This window comes from Nannospalax galili, unplaced genomic scaffold, assembly GCF_000622305.1.
Source record: "Nannospalax galili isolate Female #2095 unplaced genomic scaffold, S.galili_v1.0 scaffold17, whole genome shotgun sequence".
Taxonomy (NCBI): domain Eukaryota; kingdom Metazoa; phylum Chordata; class Mammalia; order Rodentia; family Spalacidae; genus Nannospalax; species Nannospalax galili.
In genome coordinates, this window is record NW_008342276.1 from 4638074 (window position 1) to 4656214 (window position 18141).

The 18141-nt window shown below is 41.9% G+C and overlaps 1 protein-coding gene across 2 annotated transcripts; it reads left to right on the plus strand.

Annotated features, from left to right (window-relative positions):
• Nucleotides 1–3765: 3765 nt before the first annotated feature.
• On the plus strand, nucleotides 3766–13258 carry Ccn3 (cellular communication network factor 3). 2 transcript variants are annotated; one of them, XM_008837971.3, is made up of 6 exons: nucleotides 3836–4063; nucleotides 4187–4412; nucleotides 5621–5869; nucleotides 8186–8400; nucleotides 11251–11721; nucleotides 12195–12319. In XM_008837971.3, exons 1-5 carry the CDS (start codon nucleotides 3983–3985, stop codon nucleotides 11545–11547), a joined length of 1068 nt encoding a protein of 355 aa, XP_008836193.1. In that variant the 5' UTR covers nucleotides 3836–3982; the 3' UTR covers nucleotides 11548–11721; nucleotides 12195–12319. The 2 variants fall into 2 exon arrangements, with proteins under 2 accessions (XP_029421724.1, XP_008836193.1); XM_029565864.1 differs by lacking the exon at nucleotides 11251–11721 and having other exon boundaries at nucleotides 3766–4063; nucleotides 12195–13258.
• The last annotated feature ends 4883 nt before the right edge of the window (nucleotides 13259–18141 follow it).

Sequence of the window (18141 nt, forward strand, 5' to 3'; positions counted from 1 at the left end):
GGCTACATTAGCTGGCCAGTAAGTCCCCTGGGGTCGACCTGACTCCATCTTCACAGTGCTGGGGTTAGAGAAGCACACCACCACTCCTGGTTTTTATGTGGGTGCTGGAGATCTAAACTCCTGCTTACATAGTAAACACTTCACTGACTAAACCATCTCCCTAGACCATAAATACTATAAATTTAATATTTCACCTCCCATCACTATTTCTTCTGTTTCTCATTGTTTCTGAAAAAATAAGAAGTCAAGGGATCTGTCAGAAAACTAAGGGTGTGGTTGAAATTCACCATATAACTGGTTGAGTTTTTTTTTTTTTTTTTTTTTTTTTTTTTGGTGTGCTCTACCAACTCCCTGGGACCCCAGGAAAAGGGCATGTGAAGGAAATTCACATAAGCAAGACAGTTATGAAGGAGTTGTGAGGGTGACAAGGTTACAATACACAATAGAAGCAAATGGCTAGTATTCTCCAAAAGTTTTTTAAATCATGAGAACGATAACACAGGGGCTGGAGAGATGGCTCAGCAGTTAAGAGCACTGGCTGCTCTGCTCTTGCAGAGGACCTGGGTTGTGTTCCCAGCACCTACATGGTGGCTAACCCAGTACCCACATGATGGCCAACAAACATCCATAATTTCAATTCCAGGGATCCGACGCCCTCTTCTGACCTCCAACGGCATGACATGGGTGTACTCACATACATGCAGGCAATACACACATACACATAAAAAATAAATAAATAAAATGTTTTTAAGAAAGAAAGATAACACAACAGCAATAGAGCATTTCATGTTTATACAGTAGGGAAAGTCCTCTAAGTGTGTTCTGGGCAGGAGTATTGACTGATAGTAGTGAGGTTATGTATCAATTAAAAGCCTATCTGATGCAGAAAAAGGCAGACAAGAGCCTGTGGTGTCAGATCTGGAACTGGAGAAAGTAAGAGAGGGAGAGGTGAAGAGAAAAAAATAAATCAAAAGCCTTTACAGTTTATAACCCTATCTAATCTTGGTTGGCTGCCAAGTCCAGCAATTCAGCAAGCATTTCTAATAAGGACTTCTTGACCTTCCCAGAGACTTCAACTGCTACATGGTTTGTTTTGAAGAAAAGATCCCAGACTATATGTTAACCTTCAGATTCTTCATGCCATGAAAGGTGGAGACAAGTCACACAACGGAGCAGGTAGGTCATGCCTACAAACACCTCTTTAGCCTCTTCAGCCACTGGGGAATAAGCAGCCTCCACTTTTTTCTTACTTCATTTCCTGAAGGGTTACTGGCAAGTGGCAGAAAGTAAAGTGAGGTTTGTAGTATACCAAAAGGTCTCGGACAACTGACCACTTGCCTGTCCCTATAGTAGAAGCTGGGAATGTCACAGTGAATATGATCTGTCGTCAAGAGTCTTCCAGGCAGGACAAGCAGGTTGACCCCAAACATAACCTTGATCATAAAGTGATGTCAGAGATGAGCATGGCATACCAGTTCTGCACCGAGGACCACATGAAGCTTGACATGACATGAGCACCATTAGATGTTCTCGCCTTTGATTCACAGCTGTTTCAATGTAGGGATCTTTATCCATGTCTGCTTATAGCAGATCATAGTATAGAGGCGCATTGTTTTGCATGTTGTTTGCTTTCCACTTAAAGAACAATCCCTTATGTCCTAGGAAACTGTTCTTCCTTTCTGTTCCAGTGACACATGTTACCTAATCCCCACACCTCACTTTCCTTATCTCTCAGATGAACCCAGAATTACCTGTAGACCCCTTGTCCTCAATTTTCTAAATTAAGTCTAAGGAGACAGGACAATCCTTCTATGATGATGTGGTCATAAAATCAGAAGTTTGGAAGGATCATCTCCCCTTATAGGGAAGAAGCTGGCTTATGTTATCACCACACAATGAAGCTGTGAAGAGAGAGATGGGGTCCCGTCAGCCTTCAAGGCCCTGAGGACGAGTTGTACCCTTCCCATTCAGTTACTATGGAAACATCACAACATCCTTCCAGCAAATGGCTCTTTTTCCTAAAACTCATTCAAGCTTGGACTTTATCATTCACCAACAAGAGCCCTGAGCAGCTTCTTAGTCCTACTAACAGTAACTGCCACCGCCATCTTTGTCTTCGAGTTACACCTCCATCTCCTTCGCACCCTTCTGAGAGTTAGCCCAACCTCAGTGTTGCTGTTTGCCCTCATCCTGACTTAGTCTATGCATACTTCGAGAACATGATGACTGCTTCTTGCTCTCTATCTAGCTTTCCCCAAAGTCAGCTCCCATTTCAGCTTGATTAAAATGCAGCATGCCAAGAGCCACCACAGAGTAGGTCTAAGGTAGTGGGCCTAAGGTCAGGCCCAAGAATCTGCAGTTCATAAAAATTATGAACTATGATGTTTCTAAGGCATCACTGGGCCAGGTAATGCATGAAGCCCATGAACATGAAGGGTATATGGTGTCCAAGTCCAATGTGCTAATTAGCTGCTCCATCTCTGAACTTTGAGTGCTTCTCTGCCACACTTACCTAAAGAAAACAGAATTGTTGGAGTTGTAGGAATGCGTCAGGGCAGTTCCAAGCTGCAGAAAACTATCCAAAGGGCTTAGAGGTGACTTCATCCATCATTGAGGATGCTGTAGGGACCTGCCAGGCCAATATCCAAGTTGCCATTGATGCTCCTCCTGCTAAACATACATGATGTAGAGGCTATTCATTTGTTTTTAAAGTCTGGAATCATATCACAGGCCTGTATAATTGTCTTTCCAAAGTAGCTATCCTTAAAGGACATGGCCATGGTTTTCCCAAGGGCAACAGGAAGTTAAAGTACAGGGGGAAAAACTGTTTTAAATCTTTCACACAGTGTCATGTTTGGAGCAGTAAAACCACACTTCCTGTTCTCCTGAGAGATGACAAGCATTTCACACAAAAAAACTTTCTTTTTTGCAAGTGAAAAAGCTTTATTTTTTGTCAGGTGGGAAAGATATTTATCAACTAAGTGGGAGAAGTAACTACCTCACACGTCCAGTCCCCAATTCACTGGGGCTTGGACATTTACTAAGCACACCCTAGTTCTTGGTCTGTTAAAAGTGCTGTTTTATATTTGGTATGATACCACAGGTATTTAAAGACTTTCCTCTACCAAGAAGTGTTTCTTGTTGCTGTTTGTTTTGTTTTGTTTTCCTTTTTCTTTGTATATAACTTTTTACTTGTGAGTCTACAGAGCCTGTGGAACTTGGATCTTAAGACTTAGCAAAACTTGTAGGGATTACAATTAAAAGAATTTGGATATTTGGTCAATAGCATCGCCCCACTCTGACAAAGTACTTCTTTTTTATGTTGTTTTATTTCCCATTTATTTCTTTTGTGTGTGTCTGTGTGTCCCCTTACCTTTTTCCCACACCCTCAACACATGCAAGCAAGAGCCCTAATAACCGGTGACAAACTTGCATGTGCTTCCCTTATGACTAAACCCTTGGGCCTCTGGCCAATTCCGCCCCCCTCCCATGCGGCCCCAAACTTTAGGCATCCCAGTCAAAAGGGCCCCAAGCTTGCAGCGCTGGTTGGAACAGCTAGGGCGGAGGGTTCTGAGGAATGGCAAGGTCTTCCTCCTGGGGGAAGGTGCAGCAACTTCCAGGAGGAAACAGGCGTTTCCTTCCCACGCGTTCCAGCGGCCCTGGGTCTTGGCGCGGGGCTCCACCCAGCCCCTCCCAGAGCTCTGGGAAAAGGCAGTCGCCACACACAGGCACACGCAGGCCCGGCGCCGCGCCCTAAGGAGAGAGGCCTTGGGGCCAATCGCCATGGTAACGGTGGGGTTTCTTCCACCTCCCCACCCAGCCGATCCCCCTCCTCCCAGCGCGGCAGCCAACCGGCTTGTGAGCGTCCCAGGAGCGCGCTATAAAACCTGCACCGGTGGCGCTCGCCAGTCAGCCGGACCTGGGCGAAGGCGGCCAGTGCCCAGCTACAGCCTGGGAAGTCTGGTTTTGTGACAGCTTTAGCATGCGGAGCGTGCAGACGATGAGCCCCTTCCTGCAGAAGCGATGCCTCTGCCTAAGCTTCCTGCTCTATCTCCTGGGCCAAGTAAGTGGCGCACGCTTAAGATGCCCCGGGTTAGTTGGTCCTCCTGGGCGATCCCGGGTTTGCTCCACTTTGAATTGCCCCTGCAGATCAAGGTTCGCTTCCTTGTCTCGCCACCCTTCCTAGGTCTCTACGACTCAGCGCTGCCCGTCGCCGTGCCCGCGCGAGTGTCCCACGACGCCGCCGACCTGCGCCCCCGGGGTGCGCGCGGTGCTGGACGGCTGCTCCTGCTGTCTTGTGTGCGCCCGCCAGCGCGGAGAAAGCTGCTCCGAGCTGAGACCGTGCGACCAGAGCAGTGGCCTCTACTGCGACCGCAGCGCAGACCCCAGCAACCAGACTGGCATCTGCATGGGTAATCCTGGCCCCCTCCGCTGTTCCCACCCGCGGCCTGGCCTCTCGCAAATAGGTGGAACTGTTCCCTCCCTCTCTCCTGTTCTTCCCTTACTGGGAGAGAACTAAGCAAAAACCAATAGTAACAATAATACAGTAAACCACATTTATGAAGAACTTACTGTCCACTGGGCATGATCTGGGTGTTTGGGTTTGGGGGTTCGCCAAGAGGATGAGAGGAAAGGTACTCCGTGGAAGTAAGAGGTATTCATCACTTATCCCCTAAAGAAGAATCTAAACAAATGGGGTGCAAAGCAGCGTTAAGGGCCAGTCAAATCATTTCCTTTGGCCATTTCCAGGGGAACACTTGGGGTGATGGGAGCTTGGGCTTAGCCACAGGGTTTCAGTTTCCCCAACTGCAGACCAGCCGAGTTTGTTTCCACACCTGTAATTGTCCTCTGAGCCAAAGCAGTTCCTGGTCTCCTGGGAAGACTATGTCACCTCTGTCTGGGCTGCAGTAAAATAAAATGCAGGCAACTAGCCAATCCCAAATCAATGGGAGATCAATTTCCCGAGTTGCCACTGCTGTAATCAGGGCTACCCCACCCTCCTCTATAAAAGGGTTTGGGGTAGCCTTTTCTTCTTTTTCTTTAAGCTAGTAATAATTTTCTGTGCTTTGATGCCAAGAAATCCTAACGTCCTTCCCAATGTGACCAGTGAACTTACCTGGAGAATAAAAAGTGTTCCTCTACCATCACCTTCTTTTTAAACCTAAAGGACTGGAGTAGGAGAATCCAAGGTGTTTCTTGGGAAATGGTATCTTCATGAGGAGCAATGTAGACGGAGTCATGGGAATGTGGTTTTGCAGTTGTACTTGCTTTTCTTTTACCTTACAGATGAAATAGTCGGGGGGGGGGCGTTTCAAAAGAAATAGAGATGTTCTAGAAGCCGTCAATGACCCAGAACATTTCTATTGGTAACGGCCAGAGCCTGCAGTACTTCCATGCTTCTTTGCTCATTTACAAGGACCAGGTGGGCTTGGTGGCTTCTTCTAGCTTTGGGATGCCTCCATGAGAGCATCACTCCCTTTGATATGTGTAAGAAACCAGTCACCTGAACTAGAAAAGGAACAGCTTCTGAACATGGGCCCCCAATCTCACATAGCTCTACCAGTGAATTGTGGTTCTGTTTTTCTTCTCTCCCCTTTGCCTTGCTTCTTAAATATTCTAGTACTTGAAGGAGACAACTGTGTGTTCGATGGGGTCATTTACCGCAGCGGAGAGAAGTTCGAACCAAACTGCCAATACCACTGCACCTGCAGAGATGGGCAGATTGGCTGTGTGCCCCGCTGCCAGCTGGATGTGCTTTTGCCGGGTCCTGACTGCCCAGCTCCAAGAAAAGTCGCAGTGCCAGGAGAATGCTGTGAAAAGTGGACCTGTGGCCCAGATGAGGAGACATTAGGAGGCTTGGCCCTTCCAGGTGAGCAATTCAGCAAACAGCGGAGATTTAGGGTAAATGCAGGCATGAAGCAAGTATGGCTCTTTGAGATTTGTGATGAGAAGCTGGCTTGCTTGGCCATCCCATTGCAAATTCCACATTGCCTTCTGAGATCAAGCACATCATGTATTGTAAGTCCACGCTAGGTTACTGGCTTATGCACACAGCTTCTCTTAAAGAGGACATGATTGATTTGGTCACTTTAAAAATGCTTTATTTATTATTTTATGTTTATGAGTTGCCTGCATGTATGTGAGTGCACTTGTGTTGTGCAATGCTGAGGTCAGAAGAGGGCATCAGATCCCTTGGAACTGGAGTTAGGGGCTATTGGTAGCTGCCATATGGGTGCTGGGAACCAAACCCAGGTCCTCTGCAAGAGCAGCCAGTGTTCTTAACTGCTGAGCCATCTCTCCAGTCCCCTGATTTGGTCACCTTTTATCTCATTTTTTTCCTTATTGAATAACTACTCTTTGCTTGAGTTTATCCATCCTGCTTGACTCTTAGCAAAAATTCCCTTTTCTTTTCTGGATTCTACATACTACATGCATTCTCTCAGAGCCAGCCTCCCTGGACAAGTGTCACAGGGAGATACCATATCTACAGGATGCTGTAGGCAAGTGACATTTCAGGACTTCTGTGTTTCTTTTGTATTATCTTATAAATTGCATCTTTTTTTTGACAGGGTCTCCCTAGACCCAGCTCACCTGGAATTCATTATGTGGACCAGGCTGGCCTTGATCTCACAGAGATCTGCCTGACTCTACCTCCCAACAGCAGGGATTAAAGGCACATGCCACCATGCCTGACATAAATTACATCTTTTTTTTTGTCTCAAGAGGCAGTAGAGAATATTTTAGAAGTCATTAACCAGCAGATTATTTATATTGGCAATATCTACAGTTTTACAGTATTTCTGAGGTCAGAAATGATCAGTCATAGCTAGCAGATAGGAGAACTGCCAAGAAGCGATATGCTCCAAGGCATGCATGTGGGTGGTGACACAAAATGCTTTATAACCAGAGTCCAAGTGTCTGTATTTATCCCAGAACTGAAACAGCCAATTCTACTTCCCAAAAGCAAAGTGCTGCTTTCATCATTACTTTGATTTTGCTGGTTCTACTTACTCATCAAAATTCAATGTAGGCTCAGTCATCAGATGCTTGCAGTACAAGCATGGGGACCTGAGTTCCATCCTCTTCATCCTTGTAAAAATGTTTGAAAGCCATGGGACTGGGGGCTGGAGAGATGGCTCAGTGGTTAAGAACACTGGCTGTTCTTGCAGAAGACCTGGGTTTGAATCCCAGCACCCACTTGGCAGCTAACAACTGTCCGTAACTCCAGTTCCAGGGGATTCTTCTGTCCTTCACAGGCGTTGCACAGCATGGGGTGCACTTGCCTACGTGCAGGCATAACACTCATACACATAAAATAAAAATAATAAAATATTTAAAGACATGGGACTGGAGAGATGACTTAGCGATTAAGAGCACTGTCTGCTCTTGCAGAAAACCTGGGTTCAGTTTCCAGCACCCACATGGCAGCTAACAACCATCTGTAATTCCAGTTTCAGGGGATCTGACACCCTTTTCTGACCTCTGCAGGCATTGCATGACATGGGCACGCTTAGATACATGCAGGCAATGCAATCATACACATAAAATAAAAATAATAAAATACTTCTTAATTTAAAAAAAAATTTAAGCCAGTATGTTTATAACCCTAACTCTGGGAAGTGGAGGTTGGCAGAACCCTGGGGCTCACTGACCAGCTGGACTAGCCTAGTCAATGAACCCTAGATCCAAGTGAAAGATGTAGCTCATGAGGAAAACACCTGCGGTTGACCTCTGGCCTGTACAAATGTATTCATAAACATGCATATGCATTTGCAAACATTTGAACATGCACACACACCTGCACACATGTACATATCAAAAACAAAAATGTTATCACGATCCTTTATAAAATCATGTGTTGAAAACACGGTAGTGTATCGATTAACTATTGATGCTCTACTGTCCTGTTTTACATAACTACTTCTTACAATAAAGCTTAAGTCAAGTTGTCCTAAGCTTTTTAGGGTCAGGTGAATAAAGATTTCTTGAAATCCTACAATATACCACTGTACCAATGTAGCACTGAGCTGCCTGTTGGGGATTTAAAAAGAAATCCAGTTCCGTGACCTGGGAGCATTAGTGTATTTTGGCTACAGAATTCAAATCTGGTTTAATATTGTCTGAAGGGAGTACATTCTGGTCCCTAAAATTTACCCAGATAACTATTTATATATACCCCCCATAGCCTATAGGCCAGAAGCCACCGTGGGAATTGATGTCTCTGACTCCAGTATCAACTGCATTGAGCAGACCACAGAGTGGAGTGCATGCTCCAAGAGCTGTGGAATGGGTTTGTCCACCCGGGTCACCAACAAGAACCGCCAGTGTGAGATGGTGAAGCAGACTCGGCTCTGCATGGTGCGGCCCTGTGAACAAGAGCCCAAGGAACTGACAGACAAGGTAGGAATCTAGAGGAGGCCTATCACCTTGAAAGCAGTAGCTTTGCCTCCTTGAAGTTTGAATCCAATCATGTACCTTCTTTCTTTTTTAATGTACTTAAATGCTCCAAGTAGCTCACAGTAGAGCCACAGAGAGGGAGAAGGCAAATACTGTAAGACTTTTCCCAGATAAGAATGCTCTAGCAAATCCCATTCCATTCTTGGAGGAACAAAAGGGATATCCAGTCACCTAATAGAGCTGATTTTAGCAAAGTGAGTTTTTAAGTCAGGCCAGATTCAAGCTATAGGAGGCACCAGGTTAATGGCTATGTCTACCTTACTCACCTTGCAGTCCCTAGACTCTATTGTGTGCATGATAAGCACTTATCAGTAAATTTATGAATGGGTGTCTGGGAATTATCATCAGCATTATTAAAAGCCTGGTGGAAATAGTACATTTGCCAGAATAAGGCAACATGAGCCAAATAAAACAGCATATTTTTTCTTCTTTGTTTGGGCATTATGTCAACTCTGTGAAAAGCATGCAGATCAGAGGATGCTTGGTTTGTGATGATGTCACAGGCTTTATTACAGGTCTAGATCAGATAGATGTAATATCACATTGGATCATCACATGCATCCCTATATCAACGCGAAGCCAAAATAAAATAGGCCCTGGAAATGCAAACTTTATAGATCTCGAGACTGAGATCTATAAATATCATCTAATGTTTCAGGGGACAGCCACTGGAGCAAGACAACCTGTCTCTAAATCTTGTTTTCAACATGAACTAGCTGTGTGATCTTGGGCAATTTCCTCAACCTCTTAACCTCAATTCTTTTCCACAGAGAATGGGACAACTGAGAAAGTTTATCTCAAGGCGACATAAGGACTAAACAGAGTGACTTTGCAAAGTGCTGGGCATAGACTAAGTAGTCTGTTAACATTTCTTAAAATTCTTACTACAAAAACAAGTCCTCTCTGACCGTATTATGTGGCTGCTTAGTTGCATGATTTTTTTAGGTCTATCTTAACTTTACATTTTTTGACTAATTTAGAAAGAAGACCTAGAAACACCTTTTCTCTAAAATTATATCCCAGGATATACACCTCCCAATACTTTAGGACACATATGTGTAGCTTAGTGAAGAATATTCACCCACTCAAGTGGTCACATATTCACCTGCGTGCACACACACCTCATAGCACGATGTTGCTAGCCTCTGCCTTTTTCATGCCCATTGATAAGATTATCCAAAGCATTAAATAAAAAAAGGAAGAATCAAGTTCTTCAGTATTTTTATGATTATATATTCACTGCTTTATTAAATAAGGCTTTCATATGATGTTTCTGAAATTTGGCCTTTTATACTGTTTCTCTGCCCAAAATTGGTATCTGTTCTAGTATCTCATTTAATATTGGGAGGTATTATACTTAAGATAGTTACTTATGGTGTACATGTTTCATAAAAGTTCTGGAAATTTGTTTAGGATCCAGAAAAGTACTAGATTCATCCTTTTTTCCAAGAGAGTTTTAAAAAGTCTGTGACTATGGTTTTTAGAATGCAGTTCCCAGATAAGCAACAGCATCTGTAGATTTGTGGGCCTGACAGCAGATGTGCTAAATCCAAAACTCAGGCTGTGAAGCCCAACCATCTGTGCTCTAACAAACCTTGCGGGTGATGCTGATGAACACAAAGCTTTGAGAACCTGTGACAAATGAATATTCCAAACCATTGCCCACCACACACACTGTGAGTCTTACATGGAAAAGTGTGTCAGGGAGAATTGTGTCAAATACATAGTGAAGAAATCTAAGTAGAAAGTAAAACAGTCAATCCTTCACTTGATTAACAAAATGAGGTGGAGTTCTTCATTACCCTGACTGGCAAGATCTTGAATAAACTCTCCACCCTCTTCACCTTTATAGAAAGAACTTTAAATCCCATTGTCCTAGAATTTCCAAGGTCCTCATACAAGAGAAGGACGTGGTTTTGTATCAGACAAATTCAAACACTAGATGTTTTCTGCTCATTTCAGTCCTTTGAGAGTCCATTTCCTTATAAAACTGTGGCATTGGTGCCTTCTATCAACAACTGTTCCTTGTGTGAATTAATGTTGTTTAAGTTAGATGAATTAATTCCTGAAACACTTTTAAAACAGTAATAGGCTTGTAATGATGCCATTGACTGAATAAAAACGCCAAAACATATTACAGTGGCTTTAAAAAGAGAAATACGCCTTCATCTTCGTGTTCACAGCCTCAAAGACAAAAGAGAATTTTGCACTTTTGACATTGTACTCACTTTCTATGTAGGGAAGAAAATGAGTAAAAGAAGCAATGAAGGATTTTTGCATGTCCACAAGAACGCCACTAAATGAACTCAGTTGTGTGTGTGTGTTATATAGTATGTATGTATATGCACCAATAATAAATAAGAGGACAAGAAATTGGGAGAGATTAAGAGAGTGTGGAGGCCATGGGAGGAGTAGGAAGGGGAATGGGAGGGGTGAAAATAATGCAAATACAATACTCATATATGAAATTCTCAATAAATAAAAAATTATAATAATAAAAAGTATCTACCAATCAAAAGAAAAAGAATTTTACCTGTCCAAAAGGCAAAGAATGTCACAGAATTTTTTGATTTGTGTTATAATTAGCTAGAAATTTATCACAAGATCCTATGTATTCTGGGGACGCAACCCATTCTAGCTGACAACAGTCCCCAAACAGAATCAGTGTTCTGTTAGTAAAGAAGGAAACCAGTAGATACTGGATGGACACCCAGAAGGTTCTCCCACACTGCTAAAATGGTCCTTCAGAGGAATGGCAATCTTTCTATGCAGGACTCTTTTCTTCTTTCTTAGAAAGGAAAAAAATGTCTCCGTACCAAGAAGTCACTGAAAGCCATGCATCTGCAGTTTAAGAACTGTACCAGCCTACACACCTATAAGCCCAGGTTCTGCGGGGTCTGTAGTGATGGCCGGTGCTGCACCCCCCACAACACCAAAACCATCCAGGTAGAGTTCCAGTGCTCCCCAGGGCAAACCATCAAGAAACCAGTGATGGTCATAGGAACCTGCACTTGTCACACTAACTGTCCTCAGAACAATGAGGCCTTCCTCCAGGAGCTGGAGCTGAAGACTGGCAGAGGAGACATGTAACATGTGTCCCAGGAAGTACACCTATGGAGGCAAATTGTTACTGCCCATGACTCACCATCAGCTGAGTATAAGAAACATGATGAAGAACCGTATTGCATCCTTGAGTCCTGTGTATTTTTCTGTGATCATACGAGGTCATTTATATTTATCTTTTTGTAATGAAAGATAATCAAGGTAAGCTCAGGATACAGCTTGGAGATGACATTTTCCTGTAATGTTGATGACAAGTACAAATTTGTATAAATTTAAAAGTCAAATAGATGATTTAACTTTGTAGAATGTATCACATTACACTCATCTTATTTTGTCATGTACTAGTTCAGTTCCAAGTAAATGTCACAGTAATGAATGACACGGTGAAATCTAAGATCATATTGAACATGTTGTACAAATATTTTGCCATAGATTGAGGTTGATTTGTGGGATCTCTATTGGCCTTCCTTTTGGGGTAGGTCAACTCTGCATTTCCAAGTCCAAGATCAAAGGAAAATAAAGCTCTTGAACAGGAAGTTCAGAGACTAATTTTCCATTTAGTTATATTCTAGGTAGGAAACATGCTGTATCTACAGCAATGAAATGTTTGTTAATTGAGTAGACTGGTGTCATGAACTTCCTCCATTGCAGACAAATTGACTCCTTTCCAACAGAAAGAAGCTGAACAGAAAACTCCCAATGCAGAGATGACAGGGCCCCTCAGCCTCATCACTTGTATCCTGGAGGCTGCCAAGGCTCACACATTCATAATTCAGCAGGAATTCTCATATAAGTAAGTATACCATGCATTGAGGCCCAAGGCACCTGATTATAACCTCTGATGACCTTCAAACATGTTTTAGTGAAGTTTTGAAGAAGAGCGAAATCCACTACTTTTGTGAGAACTTAGAATTTTTAAAGACCTGCTCAGAACACATCCTTGGGTCATAATTATGGAAGCTCACGAACAAGGTATACATGTATACATATATGTGTGTCCAACAGATCATGCTCACAAGATACTATAAAATTAAGCCTGTGTATTCTTCTAATATCACCACGTGTGTTCCACTTTTCTCCTTAAAGTATTTATAAAAATATAAATTATACATTTTGTAAAATAGTCTTTTTAATTTCTCTACTTGTCAGACATGACTTTAGAAAAACACAATAGTATCAGTGTGTGACTCTGGTATTAGTTTTGTGTTAAAAGTTTAATGTTGTTTACTAAAAATAAAAATTTATGAATTAAATAGGACATCAATAGCATCTATTGAAGGATAAATATTTTGTGGTGTGCTCAGAACTTCTTATAAGATGGGTGAAAAAACATTATTTACTGTGGTATGTAATTTCTACTGCCAATATCTCAAACATTCTCTGCACCATTTGCTCAAACTATCATTTCCATTCCTGATTCTCCAGAAGGCCCACCAGACACTCCTATATACAAATTTAAATTTTCTATCTGAAGAAGCAAATTCACTTCTCTCACTCCCTTATGAAATTAAAGGGCCACCTATCCCCAGCCTCATGGCCCAAGAGAAATCAGTCTTCTCTTGATGCCTATCCATATCCATCAGCTCATGGATGCAACCAACCATGGATTGAAGATATTAGGAAAAACAAGTGTTACATGTAGCTGATGTTACAGTGCAGTTGACCTGCAGTGGTTGCATAGATACAGAACTTGCAGATCTTTTATTATTGTTCCTTAAACAATAAAATATAACAACTATTTGCATTGTATAAGCATTATATTGGTTGTTATCAGTAATCTAAGGAGCAGGGTGTATACATGTTGTATAAAGTACTATGCCATTTTGTATAAGGGCCTTGAGCATCTATGGATTATGGTTTCCAAGGAGATCTTGAACCCATTCTCTCGGGGCTACTGAGGGGCATCTGTATTTTCAGTGATGACTCAGAGCAGGACAATGTCCAAGGCTCTGTCTGGGTAATATGAGAACCACAGTTAACAAAAATTTCATACTTTGAATTTTCTGACAGGTGCAGTATGAATCTACAGTTCTCTCATAATTAAAATATGTTTTTATTCCAACTTTGCTTTCTCAGACAATGGCCTCCTTCCCATCCATCTTTATAGCTAGTTTATATTTGCCTTTAAATTCACTGGAAAGCAAATCAGAGTTCTAGGTGTTGATTCATAGTAAATTATCAAGGTCGTCTAACATTTATTGCATACTTACCTTGGGCTAAGCACTTTCCTTCCATTTTATCATTTAATTTGCACAGTAACATCAGGTCAGTACTTTTCATGTTCCAAGGTTACTCATGAGAAAACTTAAAAAAAAAAAAAAAAAAAAAAAATAAAGGTTTTTTAAAGGTGGGGTACAGGGAGATGGGTCAGTGGGTAAAGTGCTTACTGCTAAGCTTATGGACCTGAGTTTGACTCCCCAGCACCCATGTAAAAGCCGAGTGTGGAACTTCTTATCTCTAATCTCAGAGCTGGAGAAGAATGGAGGCAGCTTTTGATCCTTGAGACTCACTGGCCTACCACTCTAGCTGAAACAGCAAGCTCTGAGATCAAGATGTTACTTCAAGCAGTTCTGACAACTCTACTCCCTCACGTAGAGTTAGCTGCCCCTTTGAGAAACCAAAGAATTTACTAATTCATTTGAGACCCTCTCTCAAAAGATAAGGTGGGGAGGAAGATCCCTGACATCAACCTCTGACCTCCACACATGCATACAGGGACACACACATCTATACAACACATGCTGTTTGACTCCATGTTCTTCAACATATCTGATTTGATGAAAAACAAAGGAATCTTTAACACAAAAATGAAAAAACAAAAAGATAAGAAAGTATAACCTCCGTAAAGGTAGAGAACTATGAAAAGAGGAATTGTGTGGGGCTGGAGAGATGGCTCAGCAGTTAAGAACACTGGTTGTTCTTGCAGAAGACCCATGTTCAAATCCCAGCCCCCACATGGCAGTTAACAACTGTCCGTAACTCCAGTCCAGGGGATCCGACAGCCTCTCTGACCTCCGCAGGCATTGCACAACACACAGGTGCGCTTAACCTATATTCAGGCAATACACACATACACATAAAATAAAAATAATAAATAAAATTTTTTTAAAAAAGAAGAGGGATTGTGTTTTTGTTTGAAGATATCTTTGAGAGTCAAGTGTGGTAATGCTTCCTTGTAATTCCTGCTGAGGCAGGAGGATCACAAGTTTAATGCTAGCCTGTGCTACAGCAAGACCTTGTCTCAAAACAACATCTATGAACACCAATCAAGGAGACCTAGGAAAGACTGTACAGCAAAATATTATGTGATATAAAGATTAGCCTTACAGCTGTTTACCTTTTTTACGATTGCCAACATTTTTAAAGCAAAAATATACTACCTTTATAACTAAAAAAATAATAATAATAAGGATGGATCAGGATATTCCTTCAAGCAGTTCCTCTGACAACTCCACTCCATCATGGAGGGATAGTCACCCCTTCAAGAAACAAAGCATTTACTAATTCATTCATTTTGCTCAGTCAACAAATAGTTTGTTCTCTGTGCCTAGTGCTGTTTTAGATCTTATAAACACAGCCATGGATAAAGAATAAAATAAACAGGTTACCCACTCTTTCTGGTGTTTATGCTCTGCTTGAAAAGGCTAAAACAAAACGCAGTGAATAGAGAGGATAAATATTCAATAGTGAAGAAATACATCCTATAGTAAAATCGGCGACTCATTCAGCTTGAGGTAGTGTGGAAAGCTGAGTCTGAAGAGCTGACATTTCCTCCAAATAACGATGAAAACGTGAGAAAGCCCTCCAGTTACATATAGCAGATAATGCAAAACAAGAAAGAAAAAAAAAAAAAAGACCAGTAGCGTCAAAGAAGACCCACGTGATCTTCCATAGCTCAGCATCCTGTGAGAGCGGAGCTGGGAGATGGCCTTGAAGGACATGAGTCTGTTTTACAGCCCACTCTTCATGCTCCCATTATAAGCATGTTGAGTGTCTTAGCCTTCTTCACCTCTCCCCAAGTCTCTTACACACAGCATTCCTTCCCCTATACCCGATAATGAATGAATAAACAAACGAATGTTTTCTGCCTTGACAAAACATCGAATGTTCTTTGGAATAAATGCTAGGCTTTTAAACTTTCGTTATTACCGTCACTATTTCTCACTCTCCAACACATACAAACACCCCTTCATACATGCATTCCTGAAATTATAATTAAAGGTTACAAAAATGTGATCTGACGTATGAATATTTGTAAAGTTCAGAATGTTCCTGTGGCAAGGGAACCAACATTGGCTGAGCAGAGTTTAGGACTGCAGAAAGCACCAACTGGAGATTTATTGAAGCCTGGGTTTGAATTCTGAGTCTGTTTCCACACTTATAAGATTAGACCATATATTAATGGAGTGACCAACTGCTTTACATTGTCCTCAGCTGTCCTGGAAGGTCAAGACTTTCAGCCGTTAAAAGGGGGGGGGGCTATTCCAGGCAAAGAAAGACGAGTCAGTCACTCTAAGCACTAGCTACAGAGGATTAAAATAATATGTGTTGGGGCTGGAGAGATGGCTCAGTGGTTAAGGGCACTGACTGCTCTTGCAGAGGACCCAGGTTCGATTCCCAGCACCCACATGGAGGCTACAAACCGTCCCTAACTCCAGTTCCAGGAGAATCCAATGCCCTCTTCTGACCTCAGTGGCATTGCATGACACCGGTGCACATAAAAAAAAATACTAAATATATTTAAAATAATATGTGTTTATAGGTACTGGATTGTGTCTAGGAGATAGGAGGCCTGCAAATGACAGTTTTGAGTGCAATAAGTATTTAGTAAAACCAAGAACTGTCCTTTATACTATGTAATTAGTGTAGAGAGAGATTATATAGCTCATTTTGTGGGGAGGTCTGTGTGTATATGTGGGGGTGTATGTGAATGTGTGTGGAGGCCAGATCAATATCAGGAGTCTTTCCCAATCACTCCTCACCTTATTTGGGGGGACAGGGTCTCTTGTTGAATCTGAAGCTCACCAATTTGGCTAAACTGGCTGGCCAGCAAGCCCCAGAGATCCTCCTGTCTCCTGCTCACCAGCATTTGGATTACAGAGGTGCACTTTCACATCTGGCTTTTCATGTAAGTACTAGGGATCTGAACTCAGGTCTCATGCTTGTGCAACAAGCACTTTACCAACTGAGCCATCTCCTTAGTCCCTATAGAGCTCATTTTTGCAGGGAAAAATGAAGATACTCCAGTAGCTTAATGACCTATTAAGGACAGAGTGAGTGAAAGAACAAGGATTCAAACTCAGGGTCTGCCTAAGCTCAGAGCCAAAGCTGTTTCCTTCTCACAGTGCCACAACCTCTGAAGCCAAGTATATTTTCAGCAACCAAAACAATTCCAACAGTTCTCATTTGTGAGCTATTTTCCCAAACCATAAATGTTCTTTTAGAAACAGCATTGCAAAGTAGTGAGGCTGTTGAGATCATTCTGTGAATGTGAAACTTTGAAAGCACTTAATTGCTGGAGTAGTGATAAGGCACATTTCATTGAAAACTATCATCAAATATAATTTCAGGAATTTTCTTTTCCCACACAAGGATTCAATTAAAGAATGAGGCAAGGACAGCTTTGACTAGACAAGGAGATAATTTGTCATATGCAAAGCTCTACTTGATGAAATTTTCAATGAAGTTTTTCATAGAGATTTTTAGGCAGTATTAGACTTTTTTCCGAGTATCTTCTTTGTAAGTACACATTGTCATGCTTCTGAACGGGTTCCACTCCAAAATGCTCAATGTCATAAGTCAAATCGTCAAAACAGTATGTCCTTTTGGCTGTGTGCTATCAAGTTTCAGCTGAAGATCCATTATTGTTGGAAATGTATTCATCTTTACCACATCACATGGTCCTAGCAAGCATTGCTATGCTGGCTGGACCACAGAGGGTTCACAGAATTCAATTACCACTTCAATAACATTGCTGGCATTTGCTGACCTCTGAATAATAAAGAATTCTCTGCAGCCTTCCAGCTGAGGACCGTAAATTACTGTTACATTAAGCCAGCTGTTCCAGTGATGAGCAGGAGGGTCAAAGCGTAAGGATGACAGTGTCATACCACTCTTCCTAAAGGATGTGTGTTTTTCTCCTTCGTACACGAAAGAAAAGTTCTGAATATCATCCCAGGGAACGCTATATACAGTGTGCACTTTCATATAACCACAGGGTTTCGAAGAAGGGACAGTTCCTCATTTTCACTGAAAGGAACTTGGAAATAAACATTGTATAATCCAGGAATAAGATGTTACTTGGACTTATATTTTATTACCAAAATCAGAGAAGCAAAATCTGCTTATAACATTTCAGAAGTTTGGAAGAGCTTATAAAGTACTTAACTTGGATTGAATGTGGGTCATTGTGCTCCTAACTGACATAAATTTGTCCTAATGAAGCAAAGCCACACACAAAAGCCTTGGAGTGTGTTGGCATAGGAGGGCCCTGTAAGAGGAAGTTCTAGTTCCTTTGAAGGTTCAGCAAAGAGAATTTTCCTTTTAATTTGTAGAATGCCACATCTTCTAGGAAAGAGGATAAAAACTGCAAAAGCCTTGCAGATTCTGTAACATATTTCA